General features: G+C 38.2%; 1 protein-coding gene across 3 annotated transcripts in view; it reads left to right on the top strand.

Annotated features, from left to right (window-relative positions):
• The first annotated feature begins 1,851 nt into the window (after nucleotides 1–1,851).
• The window catches only part of ARHGAP42 (Rho GTPase activating protein 42), a 293,252-nt gene continuing 275,771 nt past the window's right edge, over nucleotides 1,852–19,332 (top strand). For all 3 annotated transcript variants that reach the window (XR_004289597.1, XR_004289598.1, XM_032360563.1), the window contains exon 1: nucleotides 1,852–2,035. Coding sequence is in view for 1 of the 3 variants with exons in the window: in XM_032360563.1 (XP_032216454.1) it covers nucleotides 1,882–2,035 (154 nt within the window). In the remaining 2 variants the exon portion in view is untranslated. The remainder of the gene's footprint in view (nucleotides 2,036–19,332) is intronic.

Genomic DNA, 19,332 nt, shown 5'->3' with positions numbered 1-19,332 from the left:
GATGAATTAGATATGAAATCACCTCAGGTGAAAAACAGCCCCACTGCTGCTTGGGTCACTCCCTTGATTGAAAAATAGCATTATTGCCCCCCATCCCAACTCACCTACCCAAATGAAGACTACTTAACTGACAGCATAGGTTAGACACTGTAGTTAAAATGACTCTAATAATGATTAGGCATTCTGCAGTATTTAGAGGTATAATGATACAAATATGAATGGAAGGTTTTTAAGTCCAATTTCCTTGGCTCAGAAGAATTTAAATCAAAGCCATCAAATATATTTTTAACGTCATCTTATCTTAGTTCAAGGTTTATGGGCTATTTTTAATGTTCATGTGTACGCTTTTAAAAAAAATTTTGAAACTAAAAGTCCTGACAGACTCTGAAACTTAATTCAGAAAAATGTAAAGCACATTAATGGAATTTTTCCCATGATCTGTAGAAGAGATTTTTTTTTTTTTTTTAAACAGATGGTTCAAATGGACCAAGCAATGAAAACACAGAAATTAAAAGCAGATCCTTAAGAAAAATAACTGAGTTCTCGGAAATACTATAGATGATGGCAGGACTAGATGTAAGGCAGCACTCTCTTTTACTGTCAAGGTTCGGAGAGAACAGAAATTTATTAGGTGATTGCCTTTCAGAGAAGGAGTAACTGACTCTTGGTAGGAATTAACTTTTCATTTGGAACTCCAGCCAATTTCAACAATTTGAAAATCCTCATGCTTGTAGGATAAGTCTATCCAGGTGTCAATAAAATATACAGTATTATGCTCTAGGTATTCTTCTAGAAGTAGGAACACCTAAGTCCCAGGTGCTTAGGGGAGTGGGGATGCCTTAAAATCTTCCCATTTCACAGCTACTTGGAAAAACAACATCCCAAGGCCTGTGAAAGCTTTTCATTTTCAGTATAGAAACTGACATTCTTGGATCAAGGAATTGAGCGGTGGGATAGAGGCAGGTAAACTTTTCAACCCGGAATTTATATGCATTCAGTGGAGACAGGAAGTAAAAGATCTAAACCAACGCAGGAAAGTAGCACCTTCCAATCAAGCTTCAAAATGATTTCTCAAACTTTAAGGAAAATTAACCTTGGTTTCTTTCCGAGACAATTTTTAGGGAGGGGCGGTGAGGCGGGCGGATAGGCGAGGCACGTTGGGAGTTGAGATCTTTTTAGGGCGTGGAAGACCCCAAAGTGTCGCCGAGGGCTAGTCAGATCCAGGTGCTAGGGAAGACACAGAGTCGACGCCCCAGGCGAAGGCAGGATCCCGACGGCGCCGCAGCCTCGCGCGGCCCTGAAGCTCAGTGCGGGCGGGTGGGTGGCGGTGGGAGGGTGACTGGGAGAAGGGGCGGGGTGGCGTAGGGTGGGAGTGCGACGGCAGGAGGAGGGTCTCCCAGCCCAGGCCCAGTTTTCGAGCTTTCTGAGCCTGCGTCCGCCTAGGGGGAGGGCTTCCCCTGCCCGGCCACAGTGGCTCAAAGCACCTAGGACTGTCAAGAGAGTCGGAGAGTGGAGGTGCCGGAAGTGTCTGCGCGCGGTGAGGGAACTTTCCTGCTCCGGCGGCGGCCCGGAGCGTCCACCGCCTCTCGCAGCGACGATGCGCCCTGATGACAACGACCTGAGCGGGCTCGCGCCTCGGCCTACCGCCAGAGTCTGCACACTCCTTGCCGCAGAAGAGGACTGAGCCCAGAGGCGTCCGCCCGCCGGGGAGCGCTGTGCTGGCAACGCGGCGCTCGGGGCCCATTTCCTTTGCCCCGTCCTCTGGCGTCTTGGCTGGTTCCCTGCGATCGCGCGTAGTCAGCGCCGGCGCGGTCTCCGGCTGTTCCCGCCCTCACCGCCGCCCCGGCCGCGTCCCCGGTGGCCGCTGGTAGCGTCTGTGCCATGGGGCTGCCTACTCTGGAGTTCAGCGATTCCTACTTGGACAGCCCGGATTTCAGGGAGCGCCTGCAGTGTCACGAGATTGAACTGGAGCGAACCAACAAGTTCATCAAAGAGCTCATTAAGGACGGCTCTCTGCTCATTGGGGCGCTGAGGAGTAAGTGGAGCTGGCAGGGGCGGGTGGAGAGGGCGCAGGGATGCGGCGACTTCTCGCGGGGTGCGGGTCTGAGGGGTGGGTGGGATGGAGGACTCGGGGCTTCTTTTGTTTGAATGGGTTTGGGACAAAAGCTGAATAGCTCCCCTGCTGGTGGCCACCAAGTTTGTGCTTAGGTGTTTTTTTACTTACATTAAGGTCTACAGAAAAGGAGGAAGTTATCCACTGGACCCAGGAGTAGATCCTGAGGAAAGATGTTCAAAGTCATCCTTTTTTTTTTTTTTTAATAAAGCTCCTGAAAAATGTTGGAGACTATTGGTCATTTTTTGTTGGTTGGTTGGTTTGTAATTTTATTGTGCCTAGTTTGAACACTTAAAAAAAAAAAGGTCCTTAAGGAGGGATTCAAGAACTTGGTTTAAGGATAAAATGAAGCTAGTTTGTTTCGTGATACTCAAAGATAACAATTAATTTCTTGTATGTAGCAGTGGCTCTTCACTGGGCACAATACATCATTGAATTGGCTTTTAAAAAAATGTACATTTGCAATTTTTCCATTTAGTAAGATTTTGGAGATGATTGAGGAGATGATTGAGGATAGGTATGGCACCAGGGGATGTAATCTCTTTACAAGCTTTTTGGTGCATCTTAATTTTTGGTTTGTATGGTAAGTCTAATGTTGGTCGAGTCACAGGGAATGAGGGTTCAGTAGTTAAAGGCCAATCAGAATTTCTGATGATTAAGTAAAGACTATCCTTAGGGATTTTTCCCACTTCCTTTCCCGAACCGATTTTTTTTACTCCCTCCTGAATTTGCTGGATCTTCACTTTCAAGTACTAAGACCTAGGAGAGTCTTAGTAAATAAAAGAAACTCGAGTTTCTCTTTAAGAAAATGGAGTGATCTGCCTTCGGCTAGGCGGGTCCTAATCCCAGGGTCCTGGGATCCAGTCTCCCATGGGGCTCCTTGCTCATTTGGGAGCCTGCTTCTCCCTCTGCTCCTCTCCCATCCCGGATCGTTCTGTATCTCTGACAAATAAATAAATAAAATCTTTAAAAAAAAAAAAAAAGAAGGAAAATGGAGTGATTTAACTGATAAGGTTTAACTTGTTATGTTTCCCAGATGTATTTCCATCTTATTGGAGGCTTCTGAAGGTTTTAGCTACTGAAAGGAAGCCCTGGACTCTCTGGCCTCTAATGGCTGGGTGAGGGAGGTATTTTCATTGCAGGAGAGCCTTGGAGCATCTAGAAATCCCCAGGGCAAATGTAATAGAACCGTGGTGGAGTGTATCAGTTGGAAGGTCAGTAACAACATAATGGGGATGTGTGTGCCTGAAACTGAGACATTAGCATCTGATCTGTATTTTGAAGCATGTATTAATAATGGTAAGGATGAAGCTTATCAGAATGTCTTAGAATTAGTGTGCTCCCAAATCATTTTTTAAGCATCCCCAGTGCTAAAACATTTACTTATTACTTGTGCTACTTAACTAGGATAAAGTATGTTTAATGCCCATATTCACATTAATTTCTGAATTTGAGGGTAGTACTGATAACAGTATTTACTGATTTGTGAAAAAAGAATTTATCTGTAGTTCTTTTCACTCTGTGCATACACAAAAGTGAACTCTCTTTCCTTCTGGTTTGCAGTTTCTGGCTGAGGTCTCAGGACTGGCCTCCTTGCATTTTAGCCTCTTCCAAAAGAGTTTTCCCGTCTCAGAATGCTAAATGCCAAGCTGCCTCTTGTGGAGCTGCCAACCGGTCCACAAGTGACATTTCTTCTCATTCTGCCGGGGAGATCATTTAGTGTTCCAAAAGTTGAAAACATTTCCATAGCTGTGATAAACGCCCTGCAGTGCATATTATTATACTAGTGAGATTATGTACTTTATTATGATTTTTGAATCTAGTCTTGCAGATGATTCCCATCCAGATAAGTTTGTTCTTGCATATGTAAAGTGAAGAAATCTTTAAAGTTTAAGTTCCTTGAACATACGGAACCTGTTTCATTAATTTGGTCTTATGCACTTAAAAATACACAACATGCTGTGTTTCTAGGATTCTTAGGTTTGTGATGAGAGTTCATGATTTTAATGTTTGATTATTATTTATCTCACTATGGAAGGAAAACGGTTTGTTCCTTATTCAAAGAATTCCTAGCATCATTTGCCATATAAATTTTGCAACAGAGGAACTCTTGAAGTCACATGATGGCCATGCTTTTTTCACCACCAAGCCACCTTCTATCCCTTGGGGAGGATACACTGAGGTTAGGCTGCAAGCGGTTAAGTGTGGGTCCTGGGAAGTTGCTCAGTTAGGATAAGAGTATGCCTAGAGGACTTTGAAGCCTGCTTTTATTTCTATCCCAGATCCACCAAGAAGCCCTCCTTTCCCCAGTTCTGTCCCTTGTTCTTTTCTGCCAGAGGAAGACTTCACCTTCCCTAACTTTATAGCTTTCCATTCTTCTGTACCTACTGTTTCAGTAAGTGTATCCATTATCCTGTTCAGTTTTATTTTTTGCACTTTGTTGTTATTTTCATGAATAATTAATGGTTTCTTAATGTAGCCTTCCTGGAAGGACAATCATCATGCATCTTGTATTATTTCCATCCTAGTTCATAGCTTTTCTGGCGAGGATTTTGGCATGCACTCTTGGCTAATACAGGCATGACTATTTCAATAGGAGTCACAAATGCTTTTTGAGTTTTACTTCAGGTTGTCAGTATTATGGGAATTAATAAAAGGGAAACCACACTGATGGCAGGCTGGGCATGTTAGGAAAATCTGGTAGATACCACTCAATGTCAATTATAGGAAGTTTTGTCAGTTACAGACTACTAATAGACAAATCAATAAGAAAGAATCATCAGTTAAAGCCCCAACAGGGAAAGATGTACATTGCATTTCCTACAAGAAATCAACTACCCCTGCAACTCATCTAATGAGAAACCGTTATCACTCTGAACTCTTGCTTTTTCCAGTGGACTTCTATTCAGAACAACCCCTCTTAAGTTCTTCTTTCTTCTCCACAAAATAACATTGCTCCTTGTTTTTTGGTCTTAGCTATGGTTTTGCCGTAACTTGCTTGTCCGGGATTGCAATTCTCTTTTACTCCCAAATAAACCCATTTTGCTGATAAAATTTCTGGCAATCTTATTATTAAGGTTATTGGTTTCCTTAGTAGAAGGGTCCTTATCAAGGAAAACCTTGAGTAGATGATATCAATTTTAAATAATATAAGTAAGATACTTAACATTTTTTTAATAAAGACATTTATTTATTCGACAGACAGAGATCACAAGTAGGCAGAGAGGCAGGCAGAGAGAGAAGGGGAAGCAGGCTCCCCGCTGTACAGAGGGCCCAATTCGGGGCTGGATCCCAGGACCCTGAGATCATGACCTGAGCATGATCAACATAGCAGAGGCTCAACCCACTGAGCCACCCAGGTGCCCCGATACTTAACATTTTTAAAATGAATTATTGCACATCCAATCTGAGAAAAATAGATGACAGCTCATTAAGTAGATGGACATAGACCTGAATTTAAATTCTGGTGCTGACAAATGATGTGTGATAAATGGCAAATAACTTACCCTCTCTGGGTCCTACTTTTCCTATAAAATGAGGGAAGATTTATAAAGGTCTTATCACTAGGATTATTTGTTTATTTTGTTACATGCTGTATAGACATTTGGTGAGCAATATTTGAGACTATTTGATACTGGAGAATCAGATTTTAGATCTTGCTGTGACTCACAGTCCTCCCCCTCTTTCATCAAGTGTTCTGTGAACTTAGTTACTTTAACAGGTATCTTAAAATTTGAGTTATGGAATCATATGCTGTTTTTGCTTATTGATTTTCTTTTATAAAGAAACACCTCAAAATGGCTTTCTCATATAATTCTTCCTTTACTTTCTCTTTTCTTTTTTCTTTATACTTTTGAATATTTAAATAGGGCTTTGTCCTTGCAAAAATAGACTTCTCTGGGTCCCTGGGTGGCTCAGTCAGTTCACCATCTGCATTCAACCCAGGACTTGATCCTGGGCTCCTGGGATCAAGGCCCAGGTGTCTGGCTCCCTGTCAGTGGGGAGTCTGCATATCCTTGTCCCTCGCCCCTACATTTCCTCATGCTCTCTCTCTCTCTAAAAACTAAAATCTTAAAAAAAAAAAAAAAGGAATAGATTTCCCCTTCTCCCAAAAACAGAAAAAGAAAAAAGGAGTAGACAGAAATAGGATTGTAGTCACTTAATTGAATTATTGGGTGGGAAGAGCATATCCACATTTTTTTCTTCTACCCTGCCCTTTGGCATCTTGGTTCCTGCCATTTAGGATAATGTTTCTCAAACCTGTGTGTCTAGGCTTCTTCTAGAGGGGAAAAAAAAAGTTGGTGGACTCTAATATAGATTCAGTTATTTATTATTATTATTATGGTAATATATATAAGCATGAAACTAATTCTTGTGTGTAGTCATACAATCTTAAAAGCAAATCAGTTTATGAATTAAATACAAATAATACTGTGAAACCAATAAAAAAACTTGTCAACTACATTCAGTTAATCTAATGGATGACGATGATGTTACTGAAAGAAAATTTCCTATCATATAAAGACTGTTGATAATATCTTGTGTATTATTATTCATTTTCTCTTTGCTATTCCCAGTTGGAACTATAGTTCTTCAAAACTGCTTGCCCAGATGATAGCCTCTCTATCACAGATTATGTATTTATTGGTCATATTGCCTCTGTTCCTGAGGCAGTAGTTCCTGGCACTAGTGTTCCGTGACACAAAAAGAAGGGTGCCTGTTTGAGTAATAGAGATTGATTGTTCCTAGGTTTAGATGTAGAATATACAGTTAATTAAGAATTTAGGACAGGGGCACGTGGGTGGCTCAGTGGGTAAAAGCCTTTGCCTTTGGCTCAGGTCCTGATCTCAGGGTCCTGGGATTGAACCCCCATCAGGCTCTCTGCTCAGCAGGAAGCCTGCTTCCTCCTCTCTCTCTGCCTGCCTCTCTGCCTACTTGTGATCTGTCAAATAAGTAAATGAAATCTTAAAAAAGAAAAAAAAAAGAATTTAGGACATTAGCAGGAGGGAAGCATATAATTACTTGTGCCTACTGCCTTCGGTGTTCCCAGATATTAGTTTGAAGTACTATGGTATACTTGTGATCTGGGGATTATAGTAAAGCAAAACCCGAGATGCAAAGGCTACATTGAGATGATGTAAAAAGGGTGAAGGATCCTGCCTTCCATTTGCTGTGTTTCTCAAACTTGCCTTAGCCTGGTTTCACTTGTTTTTTCACTTTAAGCCATTCTCTATTTTGTGTGTATGTTCTGGACCCACTCTCTATTACTGGAGTTTTTGGTTGCACAGAGAAGGAGTTAAATAAAAGGAAAAAGCTGATTTTAAGAAGTTTGAGACTTTCTGTAGTTATTGTGCTATTTATTTGGTCATCCTTCAGCTTTTTAGGGAAAATTGCTATTGTTTTAGGCCATTTTTTGTATTTAAATTTGCACCTAGGTTTTATAGTTTAAATGGAACCCATTGCAGAGTCTTGTTTACCCTGCAAGAGCTCCTTCATGGCTGCTTATCCCACTAAGGCTGTTCTGCATGTGCAGCTGGGCAGTCTAATCAAAGGTATGGATATGTAATTACTTCAACCACTCATTTGGTTCTTAAGTTGTTGGAATTAGAGTTAAATGAGCAGAAGTAGCTGTATCTTTCAAATGAACTGTAATTAATTTTAGGAACTGGTAGATTAGGAATGTAGTGCTTTAAGGTTCTGCTTCAGAGATGTTGCAAGTAAAAGCAGTTACACTTGTGTTAATTAAAATGACGGCCTTGGCACTTATTGAAGTGGAAGTAATTTGGGCTGGCTGAGTACTTCCATTTACTTCTGATTCTCAACGTGAGCTCAGTGCGTACCCTTTTACACTGTCTTTATTTTCGTTGGATTTCCTTTTTCAGCAGTTAGTAATTGAGGGGCTGTTCTGTTAGAGGCCAGGGAACGAGTTAGTGGGAGAATGGGTTAGCAAGAACCACCTTTTAAACTGCTATCTTTGACAGTTACGATCAAGGTACTTTGAGAGTGAAGAAAACTCAGATAACTGCTAAAGTTTTAAGTTACTGAAAAGCTGCTTTAACAAACTTCCTTTGAATTACTAAATTAGTGTACAATGTTCATTGTGTTGATATGTAAGCATGACTCAAATCATAAAAAAAAATACAGCTAACATTCAGTATTACTTTGGTGTGAGTGCAGTTTTATTTAAGTAATGTATACTTAGAGAATGGCAAATCTTTTATTTAGATTTATAAAGAGAAATATTAGTTTAAAAATATCATATCATTAAGCCACATTTGGTAAATATGCAACGATGGAATGTTTAATATGGACAGATAAGGAAGGGTGAAGGAAAGGGGATTTATTTTGTCTTGAATCTTTTTCATGAAAACTCTTTCTTGCCAGAACTGTGATTGCCGCCTCTTCTGGCCCTAGACATCCCTGCTGTCTAGAGTGTAATTTCCACTCATTTCAGCCTTCTAGGGGGGTGCCAGCCCCTCTGTAGCGCCACCTGCCACCCACCAGTTTCAGCTGGCAGCTCTGCCAGCCTTCCTTTTTCCTCCACCATGCAAAACCTCTGCCCAGCATCTAATAATCCTTATAGTGTATTCCCAGTGGATCTGGCCTCATCAGCCAAGGACTTGCTACCTGCTTCTTGCTGAGTTTCATCCTGAAAATTAAAACCATTTGCCAAGCACCTGGCTGATTAGTGTGTGGACTCCGTGCTTCATCTTTTTGCAACTGTGTTCATCTGAGCTGTAATGACTGGGTTTTGTAGAAGTGTAGAAATTCACATAATATTTGATAATCTTAATGGCTCTTGAAAGCAAAGGAAAAGGGGCCAGATGATAACAGGACAGTCATTACAAATGTAATCATATTAACAGTTTTGTCTCTGACTAGGTGAACTTAAACTTTGGCCTGGATATTTCTGGTAATATGGATCCTTCTCTATAAGATTACTTCTAACTGGGATGTTTGTTTAATCAGAATATGTCATAGTTCATATCCTCAGTCTTCTGATTTTATTACCAAGAATCCAAGTATAACACTGAAGAAAGTGTTCTGGCAACTTCCATCACTCTGTGAGGACTGTGACTTGCTTCAGGAAAAGTGAATTGTGGAATAGTAAGGTAACTTATAGTAGCTGATAATCTGCCAGTTTTTTCAGTCTTTTCCCTTTCTTTCAAAGGTATGCATAGCATAAAAGAAGAAAAACAAGTACTAAGTTTCCTACAATTTTTAATTTGAGCGTAATTCTTTTAATTGCAATTTTTCATGGAACCTGGTGGGAAAAGGCTAAAATAAGATGAATGAAATCTTTGTACATTATTTTATATTAATTGTAAGAGACTTTTTCAGTTCCAGTTTTTAGATTCTGTGATAGAAGTCTCCATTCCTAATGACATTTAAAAAATGCCCAAACATGACTTTTTTTTTTTGTATGTTGTTGGTTTATCTGATTTGGGTGAGTATTAGGAATGATGGGTAATGTTTTGTTTTGTGAAGGATAGAGAAGCATCCTGTATTGGTTCTCAATGTCAGATGGTACGGAAAAAAAAAAAGGAAAAAATGCTGCATGTAAATAACCTTGCTACGTTAATAGTATTATTCCTGTACCTTGGCTTTACTCTGGGAAAAACTGGGTAGACACCCTATGCCCCCTTTCATTTGGAAGTCAGTCATATTTCTTGGTAGTGGAATTTCTATATTTCCTTACGCAAATCTAAAAAGCATACTGCCTGACCCTTTATGAAGGGGATGCCAAATAGTATTCCGTCATGTGTAAACATATATTGGAGCTTATCCAGATGAAAGACCCAGCTTCAGTTTTCTCTTTAGTACACAATAAAAGTGGTGATGTAATTTAGAAAACTGGTATGTGTTTATGTGTGGAGGAGAGTGATAAGCTGCTAATAGAAATGAGTATTCAGTATGTGTCTTATCCCTTTCCAAATCGAAGTTTAGTAAATTGATTTTACTTTGCTTTGTGAGAATTTTTTCTTCTTCATTTATTTAATTTCTTTATTACTCACAATGTCTGAATGGAAGATGTGGCCCCAAAATGGGGATAGTGGAGGGGGGGTTGTGAGAGAGGTAAACAAGGAGAAATAAATTAAAATTAAAATTGAGAAAAGAATTTAAATATTATGGTTTTGGAACTTTGTCAGGCTTTGTGTATCTTATATGAAAAAGTTATTGTGTGACACTAGAGAATCAAAAGAATAAGAGAGTAGCCTGCCAACTGTTGTAAAAGCTGGATGTGGAAAATTTGAGGGAGGTGGTTCCCATTAAAAACTGCCAACATAAGAGATAGTAGAGGGTGGCTTTTTTAGGGGTGTGCCCTTTGGGGGAGAGGTGGGAAAACTGCGCACTCGTGAAAAAATGATGTCAGCATAGGAAGTAATAGGAAGGACTTTTAAAGACATGTGTTGACTGCTTGGCAATCCTCGTTTTCTGTAGGTGACCCTTTCTAACCTTAATTAATACTTCCTCTGGGTCCCAGCTCCACCATTACACCTTTTTTCTTAGGATGTGATGTTGCTAAATTCCTCTTCCTTTTTCAATTTATTTCCTCCGTCCTTCTCTTAAATGTTGATGGTACACAAAGATTCCTTCTTAGCCCTTTGACTGTTTGCTTTCCTTGGGTGATAACATGTCCTCCTGGGCTCCAGCCCTAACCTCATTTTCCTGAGCTCTAGATCTCATTGTTACCAGTATATTACTACCTAGATATGCTTCAGGCACCTCAGACTCTGTGTCAGAACCAAGTTCTTCCTTGTTCTCCACCTTGTTCTCATTTCTCTAGTTATAGCCTCTTCCACCTGCTCATCTCAAAAAGGAACATCTGAATCCTTACCAACTCTTCCTGTTTCCTTCCCTGGTTTTTAAACTCCAGTTTTTCACTCTACCCAGGTTAGAAAATTTGGTTAGTCCTGTAATTTTGTGCTTCCAGATATCCTAAATTAGATTTTTTTCAGCCAGTGTTTATGAAATAACATTTCTTTCTTAGCTTAAAACAACAGACATTTATTCTCTCATAGTCTGGAGGCCAGAGGTCCAAAATGAAGGTGTCAGTAGGACCATGCTCTCTGAAGGCTCTAGGAGAGGATTTTTCCTTGCCTCCTCTTCTGGCTCTGGCTTCTGGTGTTGCCAACACAAGGTGTTCATTGGCTTTTAATGTGTCCCTCCAGTTCAGGGCTCTGCAGTCACGTGGTGTACATTTTACTTTTTCTTTCAAATGTAAACTTCTAAGTGCCAAGGATATCTGTATTCTCTTCAGATCTGACCACATTGTAGATGCTCAGTGATTTTTCAACATCAGCAAATCTACTAGGCTTCACTGTATCTGCTCAGACCTGGGCATACTGATTTTTAGGACTGAGCAGTCCAGCGGGCAGCAGACAATAACAGGTGTTAGAACTTTATTCTAGTCCTGGTGCTGCTACTAACTAAAGGCATTGGTACAAGCTACTTATCTCAGAACCTATTTTTTGGGGTTTGCTCTATATTTCTTATAGGATTTTCTTTTTTTAGTATATGTGCTGCCGAAGCGAGCACTAGGATTTTCTTTGAGGGGGGCCGAGGGGCACGGGAAAAGGGAGAGAAACTTAAGCAGGCTCTACACCTAGTGTGGAGCCCAGCCTGGGGCTTGACATGATAAGTCTGAGATCATGATTTGAGCTGAAATTAAGAGTCAGACTCTTAACCAACTGAGCCACCCAGGTGCCCCAATTTCTTGTAAGATTTTTGTGTAGGCCATGTAAAGAAGGCATAATATAAAAATGTAACATTATTTTCATTTGCTTTAGGTGGGATCATTGTGATCCTAATAATTTCAGTTTTTTTCAAGACTGCATCTAACATGTTCTTGTCAACATTATCATATTCTGTAGGAATATGATTTTAAAAGTGGAAATGCTTTAATTGAATATTAAAGGATGGGCTGGTTTATCTCCCTAATTAAATCTATTTGGAGGAAATGATTGTAAGATGTGGCATGGTTTTGTTTTAGCTTCTTTCTTTTCTTTTTAAAAAATTTTTATTTATTTATTTCTAAAGATTTTATTTATTTATTTGACAGAGAGAGAGAGCACACTTAACCAATTGAGCCACCCAGGTGCCCCTAGCTTTTTTCTTTTAAACAAATATTTACTATGATCTGGGAACCAAGAAGGCATTAGGTTGGCATTTAGGGATTATGAATGGGCAGTATAGATGTTGAGACTTTATGGGCTTCTCTGCTGGTGCTTTATTTCTGGTGGCTCAGTTCCGTGGTCTATAAAAGTTATTTAAATGACAGCCATAACTTGTACTTCTCTAAATGAAATAGATAGCTGGGCAGTTTCATAAAATAAAACAGGCACATGAGAGATCTTTTTTCTTCACATTGGTTTCAGTATGGAAGGCAGATAGTGGCTTAGAAAAACACTTTCCTAGGTGTTTCTTATGCTGCACAGATGTTTTGTAAATGTAATTACATTTGAGGTGAGATCATCCTGGTGAGAAAAGAAAATGATGAGATTGGTAGGGCATTGCTGGAGGGTTTTGAGGGCAAGGAATTATGGTAAAAAAAAATTTTTATTAAGAATTGAAGAGGAAGCTTCTGTTGGCTGAGTAAGAAAATTGAGTTGAGCCTGTTAGCTAGTTGATTAAGGAAAGGAGAGGATATTTGGATGGTACTACAAGGATGAAACAGATCATTTAAAACAACAACAACAAAAGATGGTTCTTAAGGGATCTCTGAGTTTAAAGGGAGTTCTGCCCTGAAGTTGGGGGAGTTAGGGAGCAATGAATAGGAAGTCTAGAGTTTGGAGACAGCTTGCAAAGTGTAGCAGAGCTGGAAAAAGCCAGCCATCAGGAATTAAAGAAAGAAAATACAGGTTCTTAATAATCCTGAACAAGGAATAGCAGTAAGTGAGTGAGAATGACAGCCTCTATGTTTGCTAGGTTTAAACTCTGTTGGGTGCATGTCCTTTTCTTCCCATTATGGATGTTCTACAGATATTCACAGCTGGCTGAGTATGATGTTTTGTGACATCCACTGATCAGAGGGGATGAAAGAAGATGAAACAAGGATGCAGAACCAGGGTGTCAGTTGCAAGATATTCTTCCTGCTTTTAAGTCCTAAGATTATGTCTTAGACTTCCTTATTTTCTTTTCTGAGACTGTCAGAACATATGTTAACTGAAGATAATCCCAATTTATGCAAATAATCTGAACATGAAATCTGGCTAAAAGAAACAGGGGCTTTTCTCGAGTTTACTTTAGCATTACTATTTACACACGTGCAGTGCTAATAATGCTTAATCTTTAATATTGGAATATTTTAATATAAAGTAGGTTCTTTGAAGATTTAACACTAACAGCAGTCAATCTGGTATAGTAGAAAGAGCCTAGGCTTGCTTTATTTATTTATGTATTTATTTATGTATTTTTTAGATTTCTCAATCTTAACTTTATTTCTTTATTTAGATTTAATTTTATTTTTTCAGTGTTCTAAGATTCATTGTTTATACACCACACCGAGTGCTCCATGCAATACATGCCCTCCTTAATACCCACCACCAGGCTCACCCATCCCCCCACCCGCTCCTTTCTAAAACCCTCAGCTTGTTTCTCAGAGACCACAGTTTTCATGTTTTGTCTCCCCTTCTGATGAGCCTAGGCTTTAGAATCGAGCAATGCTTTTCAATCCTAGCTCAGACACTTATTAGCTATGTGGCTGTGAGCAAGTTATTTGGCTTCCTTTGTGGTTTTCCTTGTCTGTAATATGGGAATAATATTTATTTCATATGCATATTTTCAGGGTTAAATAAGATAACATACAAAGTGTTGAGCACAGAGTATTAAATACTAATTTTCTCTTCTGTCTCATTCATCGCCAATGTTGAGACTAGGTAGTGAAATTAGACCATTGTTACAAACAACCACCACGACCATATTCTATTTAAGAAAGAATCTGCAGTAGCTTTCCTAAGCAAAATCTTTACATTACCTGGACAAATGCACCATATATATATGCATAGAACACTATATTTAATGTTGTTATAAGACCTCTAGACCATGTGTCATTGCTTGTTATCATGAATATGGCTCGCAGGGAGAGTAAGCCATTGCTTCTGTGGAATAGCTTAGCTATCTTCTTAAGGATGTTTTCATATCTGAGATTTTATGATCTTGTAAAAAAAAATGACATTCATCACTTTTTATTTTGATTTTTTTATTATTTGCCTGTTTTTCTCCCTAGAATGTTAGCTTCATAAGAGTTGCCACCAAATCTTTGCGATTCTGGATCTGGACTCATTATACATTTTTCATCAATCCATTAACTTTCAGGAAGTTGTGTCAAACCAATGTTTGGAATTGTATAAATTCAAAAGTTGTTACTACCCACTTAATGTTGGAACCAATTCTGAAACTTTATATCTGAAGACAAGTATCTTAGTGAAACAGCCTTTAGCATGTTATATAGATTTTACCAGAATGAGATTGATTAGAACACATTTATTCAAGAATTAATATTCAGCAGTGACAATATTTAGTACCTCAAATACAAGAGACATTGCTAAGAAAGTGAAATTGTACAAAGGACTTATGTTGTGTCTGTTTGTAACAAAGTATTGTATATACTATTCTTGAGGTGCCATTTCAGAGTGTTGATTTTAATTGTGTAGGAATACCATTCATTATTGAGTTCATTATTTATTATTTATTTATTTATTTATTATGTATTTATATGTATCATTTTTATTTATTATGTATCATTATTCATTATTGAGGTATAGTTGATTGCCATAAAGTTCATCCTTTTAAAAGTGTGTAATTCAGTCTTTTTTCATGTGCTTACTGAATTGTGCGACCATCATCACTTAATATCATCATTTAATAATTATATTAAAACATTTGTTTTCTGCTTTATTGAAGTATAATTGACAAAATTGTGAGATACTTAAAATATATATCATGGTGATTTGATATCTGTATACATTGTGAATGGATTTCTGTCAGCTAGTTTATTAGCATATCCATCCATCACCTCACATATTTATCCTTTTTTAAGTGAAAACATTTGAGTTTGACTCCCTTAGCAAATTTCAATTAAATATTATGGTATTACTGACTAGAGTCACTATGTTTTAAGTTAGATCTTCGTGCTTAATTCATCTTATAGCTGAAAGTTTGTTTCCTTATCAGCCTCTCCCTGTTTCTCCGAATTGCCAGACCCTGGAAGCTACTAATGTTCTCTTTCTCTGACTGATTCCACATATAAGTGATATCATACAGTATTTGTCCTTATCGTTCTGGCTTATTATATTTAGCATAATGCTCTCACAGTCCTTCCAGGTTGTTATAAATGGCAAGATTTTCTTCTTTCTCATAGCTGAAAAATACTCTATTGTATATGTGCACTACATCTTTTTTATTCATTTGTCTTTTGATAGACACTTAGCTTGTTTCCTGTTTTGGCTATTGTGAATAATATTGCAGTGGACATTCTAGTACAGGTATCTCTTCAATATTCTGTTTTTATTTTCTTTGAATATATACCCAGAGATGGGACTGCTGGATTGTATGGTAGTTCTATTTTGAATTTTTTGAGGCACCTCCATACCGTTTTCCATAGTGGCTGAACTAATTTATATTCCTGCCAACAGTGCAGAAGGGTTCCATTTTCTCCATATCCTTGCCAGCACTTATTTCTTGTCTTTTTGATGATAGTCATTTTAACAGGTGTGAGATGATACCTCATTGTGGTTTTGATTTGCATTTCCCTGATGACAGGTGATTTTGAGCACCCTTTCAGTGTCTGTTGGCCATCTGTATGTCTTTGGGAAAATGTCTGTTCAGGTCCTCCACCCATTTTTTAATCAGATTGTTTGTTTGCTATTAAATTATGTGAATTGTTTATATGTTTTGGAATCACTATCTAATTTTAGTATAGTTTCATTGCCCAAAAAGAAATCCCATACCCTATTTTCTCTCTTCTCTAGCTCCTGGCAACTGTTACTAATATACTTTTTTTCTTTTTTTTCTTTTTTTCTTTTTTTTTTTTTAATATTTTACTTATTTATTTGACAGAGATCATAAGTAGGCAGAGAGGCAGGCAGAGAGAGAGGAGGAAACAGGCTCCCTGCAAGCAGAGAGCCCGATGCAGAGCTTGATCCCCGGACCCCAAAACCACGACCCGAGCTGAAGGCAGAGGCCTCAACCCACTGAGCCACCCAGGCGCCCCTACACTTTGTTTCTACAGCTTGGCCTGTTCTGAACCTTTATTGTATAAATAGAATGATGCAATCTGTGGCTTTTTGTGAATGACTACTTTCGCTTAGCATGTTTTCAGGGTTCATCCATATTTTAGTATTGATTGGTATTTTATTCCTTTTTACTGCCAGATATTCAATTGTATGTATATATCACACATATTATTTATCTGTTTATTCATTGAAGGGTATTTTGGTATTTTCATATTAATATTATTTCTATTATGAATAATGTTATAAACATTCATGTGCCTGTCTTATGTGGACATATATTTTCATTCTCCTGGATATATCCCTAGGCATGGAGTTTTTGGGTGATATAATAACTCGGTGTTGGAACTCACCTTTATAAATAGAAATTTAGTAGGTCTGTAGGCATTTACATTACATTGTTTATGGTAGGAGTTTGAAAGCTAAATATGTATGTATGTATGTATATATGTACGTATTTATTTATTTAATTTTTGGTTTTATTTATTTATTTGACAGAGAGAGAGAGAGACAGTGAGAGAGGGAGCCCAAGCAGGGGGAGTGGGCCAGGGAGAAGCAGGCTTCCTGCCCAGCAGGAAGCCCAGTGCAGGGCTTGATCCCAGAGTCCTGGGATCAGGACCTGAGCCAAAGGCAGAATGCTTAGGCAGATGCTTAACAACTGAGCCACCCAGGCTTCCCGAAAGCTAAATGTGTACTTAAAGCAAAGTTAAAACTTCCCAAAACAAATTCAGATATGGCCTTTATATTTGTTGGGGAAAACAGAACCACTTGGTGGATATTTAAGGAGGAAACATTTCCGTGTTCTTTTAATTTTCATTATACAAGGTAAGTATTTAAAAATCTCATAATGTAAATAAAGACCAATAGCAGTTTTTACATATGTACAAAGAGTGGCAAGATGAGGGGAGAGGAGAAAACAAGGAGTAACGAGCCAGGAGAGATGTGAAGAAGAAAGAGAGAATGGGACATTGATTTACATATTCCTTCAGCATATATATTAGCACTAGATATATGTCAGATATCATTCTAGGCCTTGAAGTACAGAGCAGAGGTTCAGCTTTTCTGGGCTTGTATTTACTGAGGGCATGCTGTTGATATTGTGTGTGTGTGTGTGTGTGTGTGTGTGTGTGTGTGTAACTGCGTGGTGCTAAGACTTAATAGTTACCATGTGTTTGTTTTATTTCCTCAGATATCCTTTCTCTGTTACACAGGTTAACTTGTGCATAACTCCATTAAAGCGGTCAACACAGCATAGGGATCTCATATGAGAATGTGAATATCCATTCTTAATTGATGCTAGATCAGGAAACATTTCAGGATCACCTACTGTACTTCAAGCACTGTACTAGATACTCTGTGTGTGTGTGCATGTGACTTACTAGGCCACTTAGTGTGTATGTGCACACACACACACACACACACACACACACACTCATACACACACATACACACTAAGTGGCCTAGTAAGTCACTCTCTTTCTTGAACTTGGGTTTCCTCATTTTTACAATGGGGATAATAATAATACCTACTTTTTCATGAGGGTTTTACAGTTTTTGTAGCCATGCCTGGCATATTACTTGATATGTAGAAATCAATAAATGGTTGCCTTTATAATCACAGTGTATTTTTTTTCCACAATGTATTTTTTAACAGATAAAATGAAGTAACCTTAATATTAAAAATATTTAAAATGGGAAACATTCTCTGTGCCTTTCATGATGATTAACTTGATTTTATTTTTATTTAACCTTCCATGTCTACATGAATACACTTAAAAAATAAAAATACAATCATAACATATATACCATTTTATATATAAATTTATACCATCCTTCAAATATTTTTCTTGCTTCATTTTTTTTATTGTTAGTATATTTATGACTAAAAGTGTTCAGATTGGTGATATTTATGTGTAAGTAATTTAAAGCAGTCTACATTTGAAATGTAAGTAAAACCAGAGTGGGTTACATTTTGAATAAAGAAACATCTGCAGTTTGCTACAGTTCACCAAAAGGAAATTGGATCATGTATCAGCTATGTGATCCTCTAAGACTTTCATCTTTTAAAGAAACTTCCCTGCCTGCCTAAAATCTGCATTCATCTGTTACTCTGAAATGAAGCCTGTGGTATATATGTTGTTACACAGAATTTGGTGAACCTCAACATACTTTGCAGCTGCTGCATCTGCTGGAATTTAACTGGAAATCAGAAACAACTATTTTTGAGACTTCTTCAGGCTCCTCCCGCATTTTAGATTTCTTCTTTTTCTTAATGTGGGCATTTTGTCCTTGTATGTTTCTTTTCAGGTTCCCAATTATTAGTCCTTCGGAATTACAAATCACTTTATCTTTTATCAACAGTGTTTTTTAAAGGTGTTACTAAATGAGTGGATACTATAGTCATTGTTTTACTGGGCTGTTGAATTTTTGACCCTACCATTCCTTACTTCCAGAAGTTTCTCCCTGGGCTTCTGTGGAGTGGAGCCATATCTAATCTCTATTCATGCCTTCCATCAGCTTTCCAACTTTTTTTTTTTCCTTAGCCTTCCAGAGTTCCTTCATTTCTTCATTCCTCTTGAATGTAGGTGTTCATATTGTCCAATGAGAGCCTTTTCTCAATAGATATAAGTTGGTGATGAATATTTATCCATAACCAAATGGTTAGTATCTGTAATATAAATGGGGGAAGAAGATGGTTAGGATATCATTAGATAAGTGTACACTAGACATAGGACAGTTGAGTAACCAAAGGATAAATACAGCTGTTAACCTTTACCAGGAGTTAGAGAAATGCAAATGAATATAGAGTGAAGTATTTATTCTTTTATCTATTAACTTAGCTAAAAAGATTTTTAAAAATGCCTTTTGCTAATTTGGGTATACCAAGACTCTTACCTTCTGCTGCTGATAGAATTGTAAATAGGTAATAGTTGTCAAGGACCTTAACAGTTTTATACTCACTAATACGATGGTCCAAATTACAGT

The sequence above is a fragment of the Mustela erminea genome, chromosome 9, assembly GCF_009829155.1.
Source record: "Mustela erminea isolate mMusErm1 chromosome 9, mMusErm1.Pri, whole genome shotgun sequence".
NCBI classification, from domain to species: Eukaryota; Metazoa; Chordata; class Mammalia; order Carnivora; family Mustelidae; genus Mustela; species Mustela erminea.
This window is presented reverse-complemented; position numbering and strand designations above follow the sequence as displayed.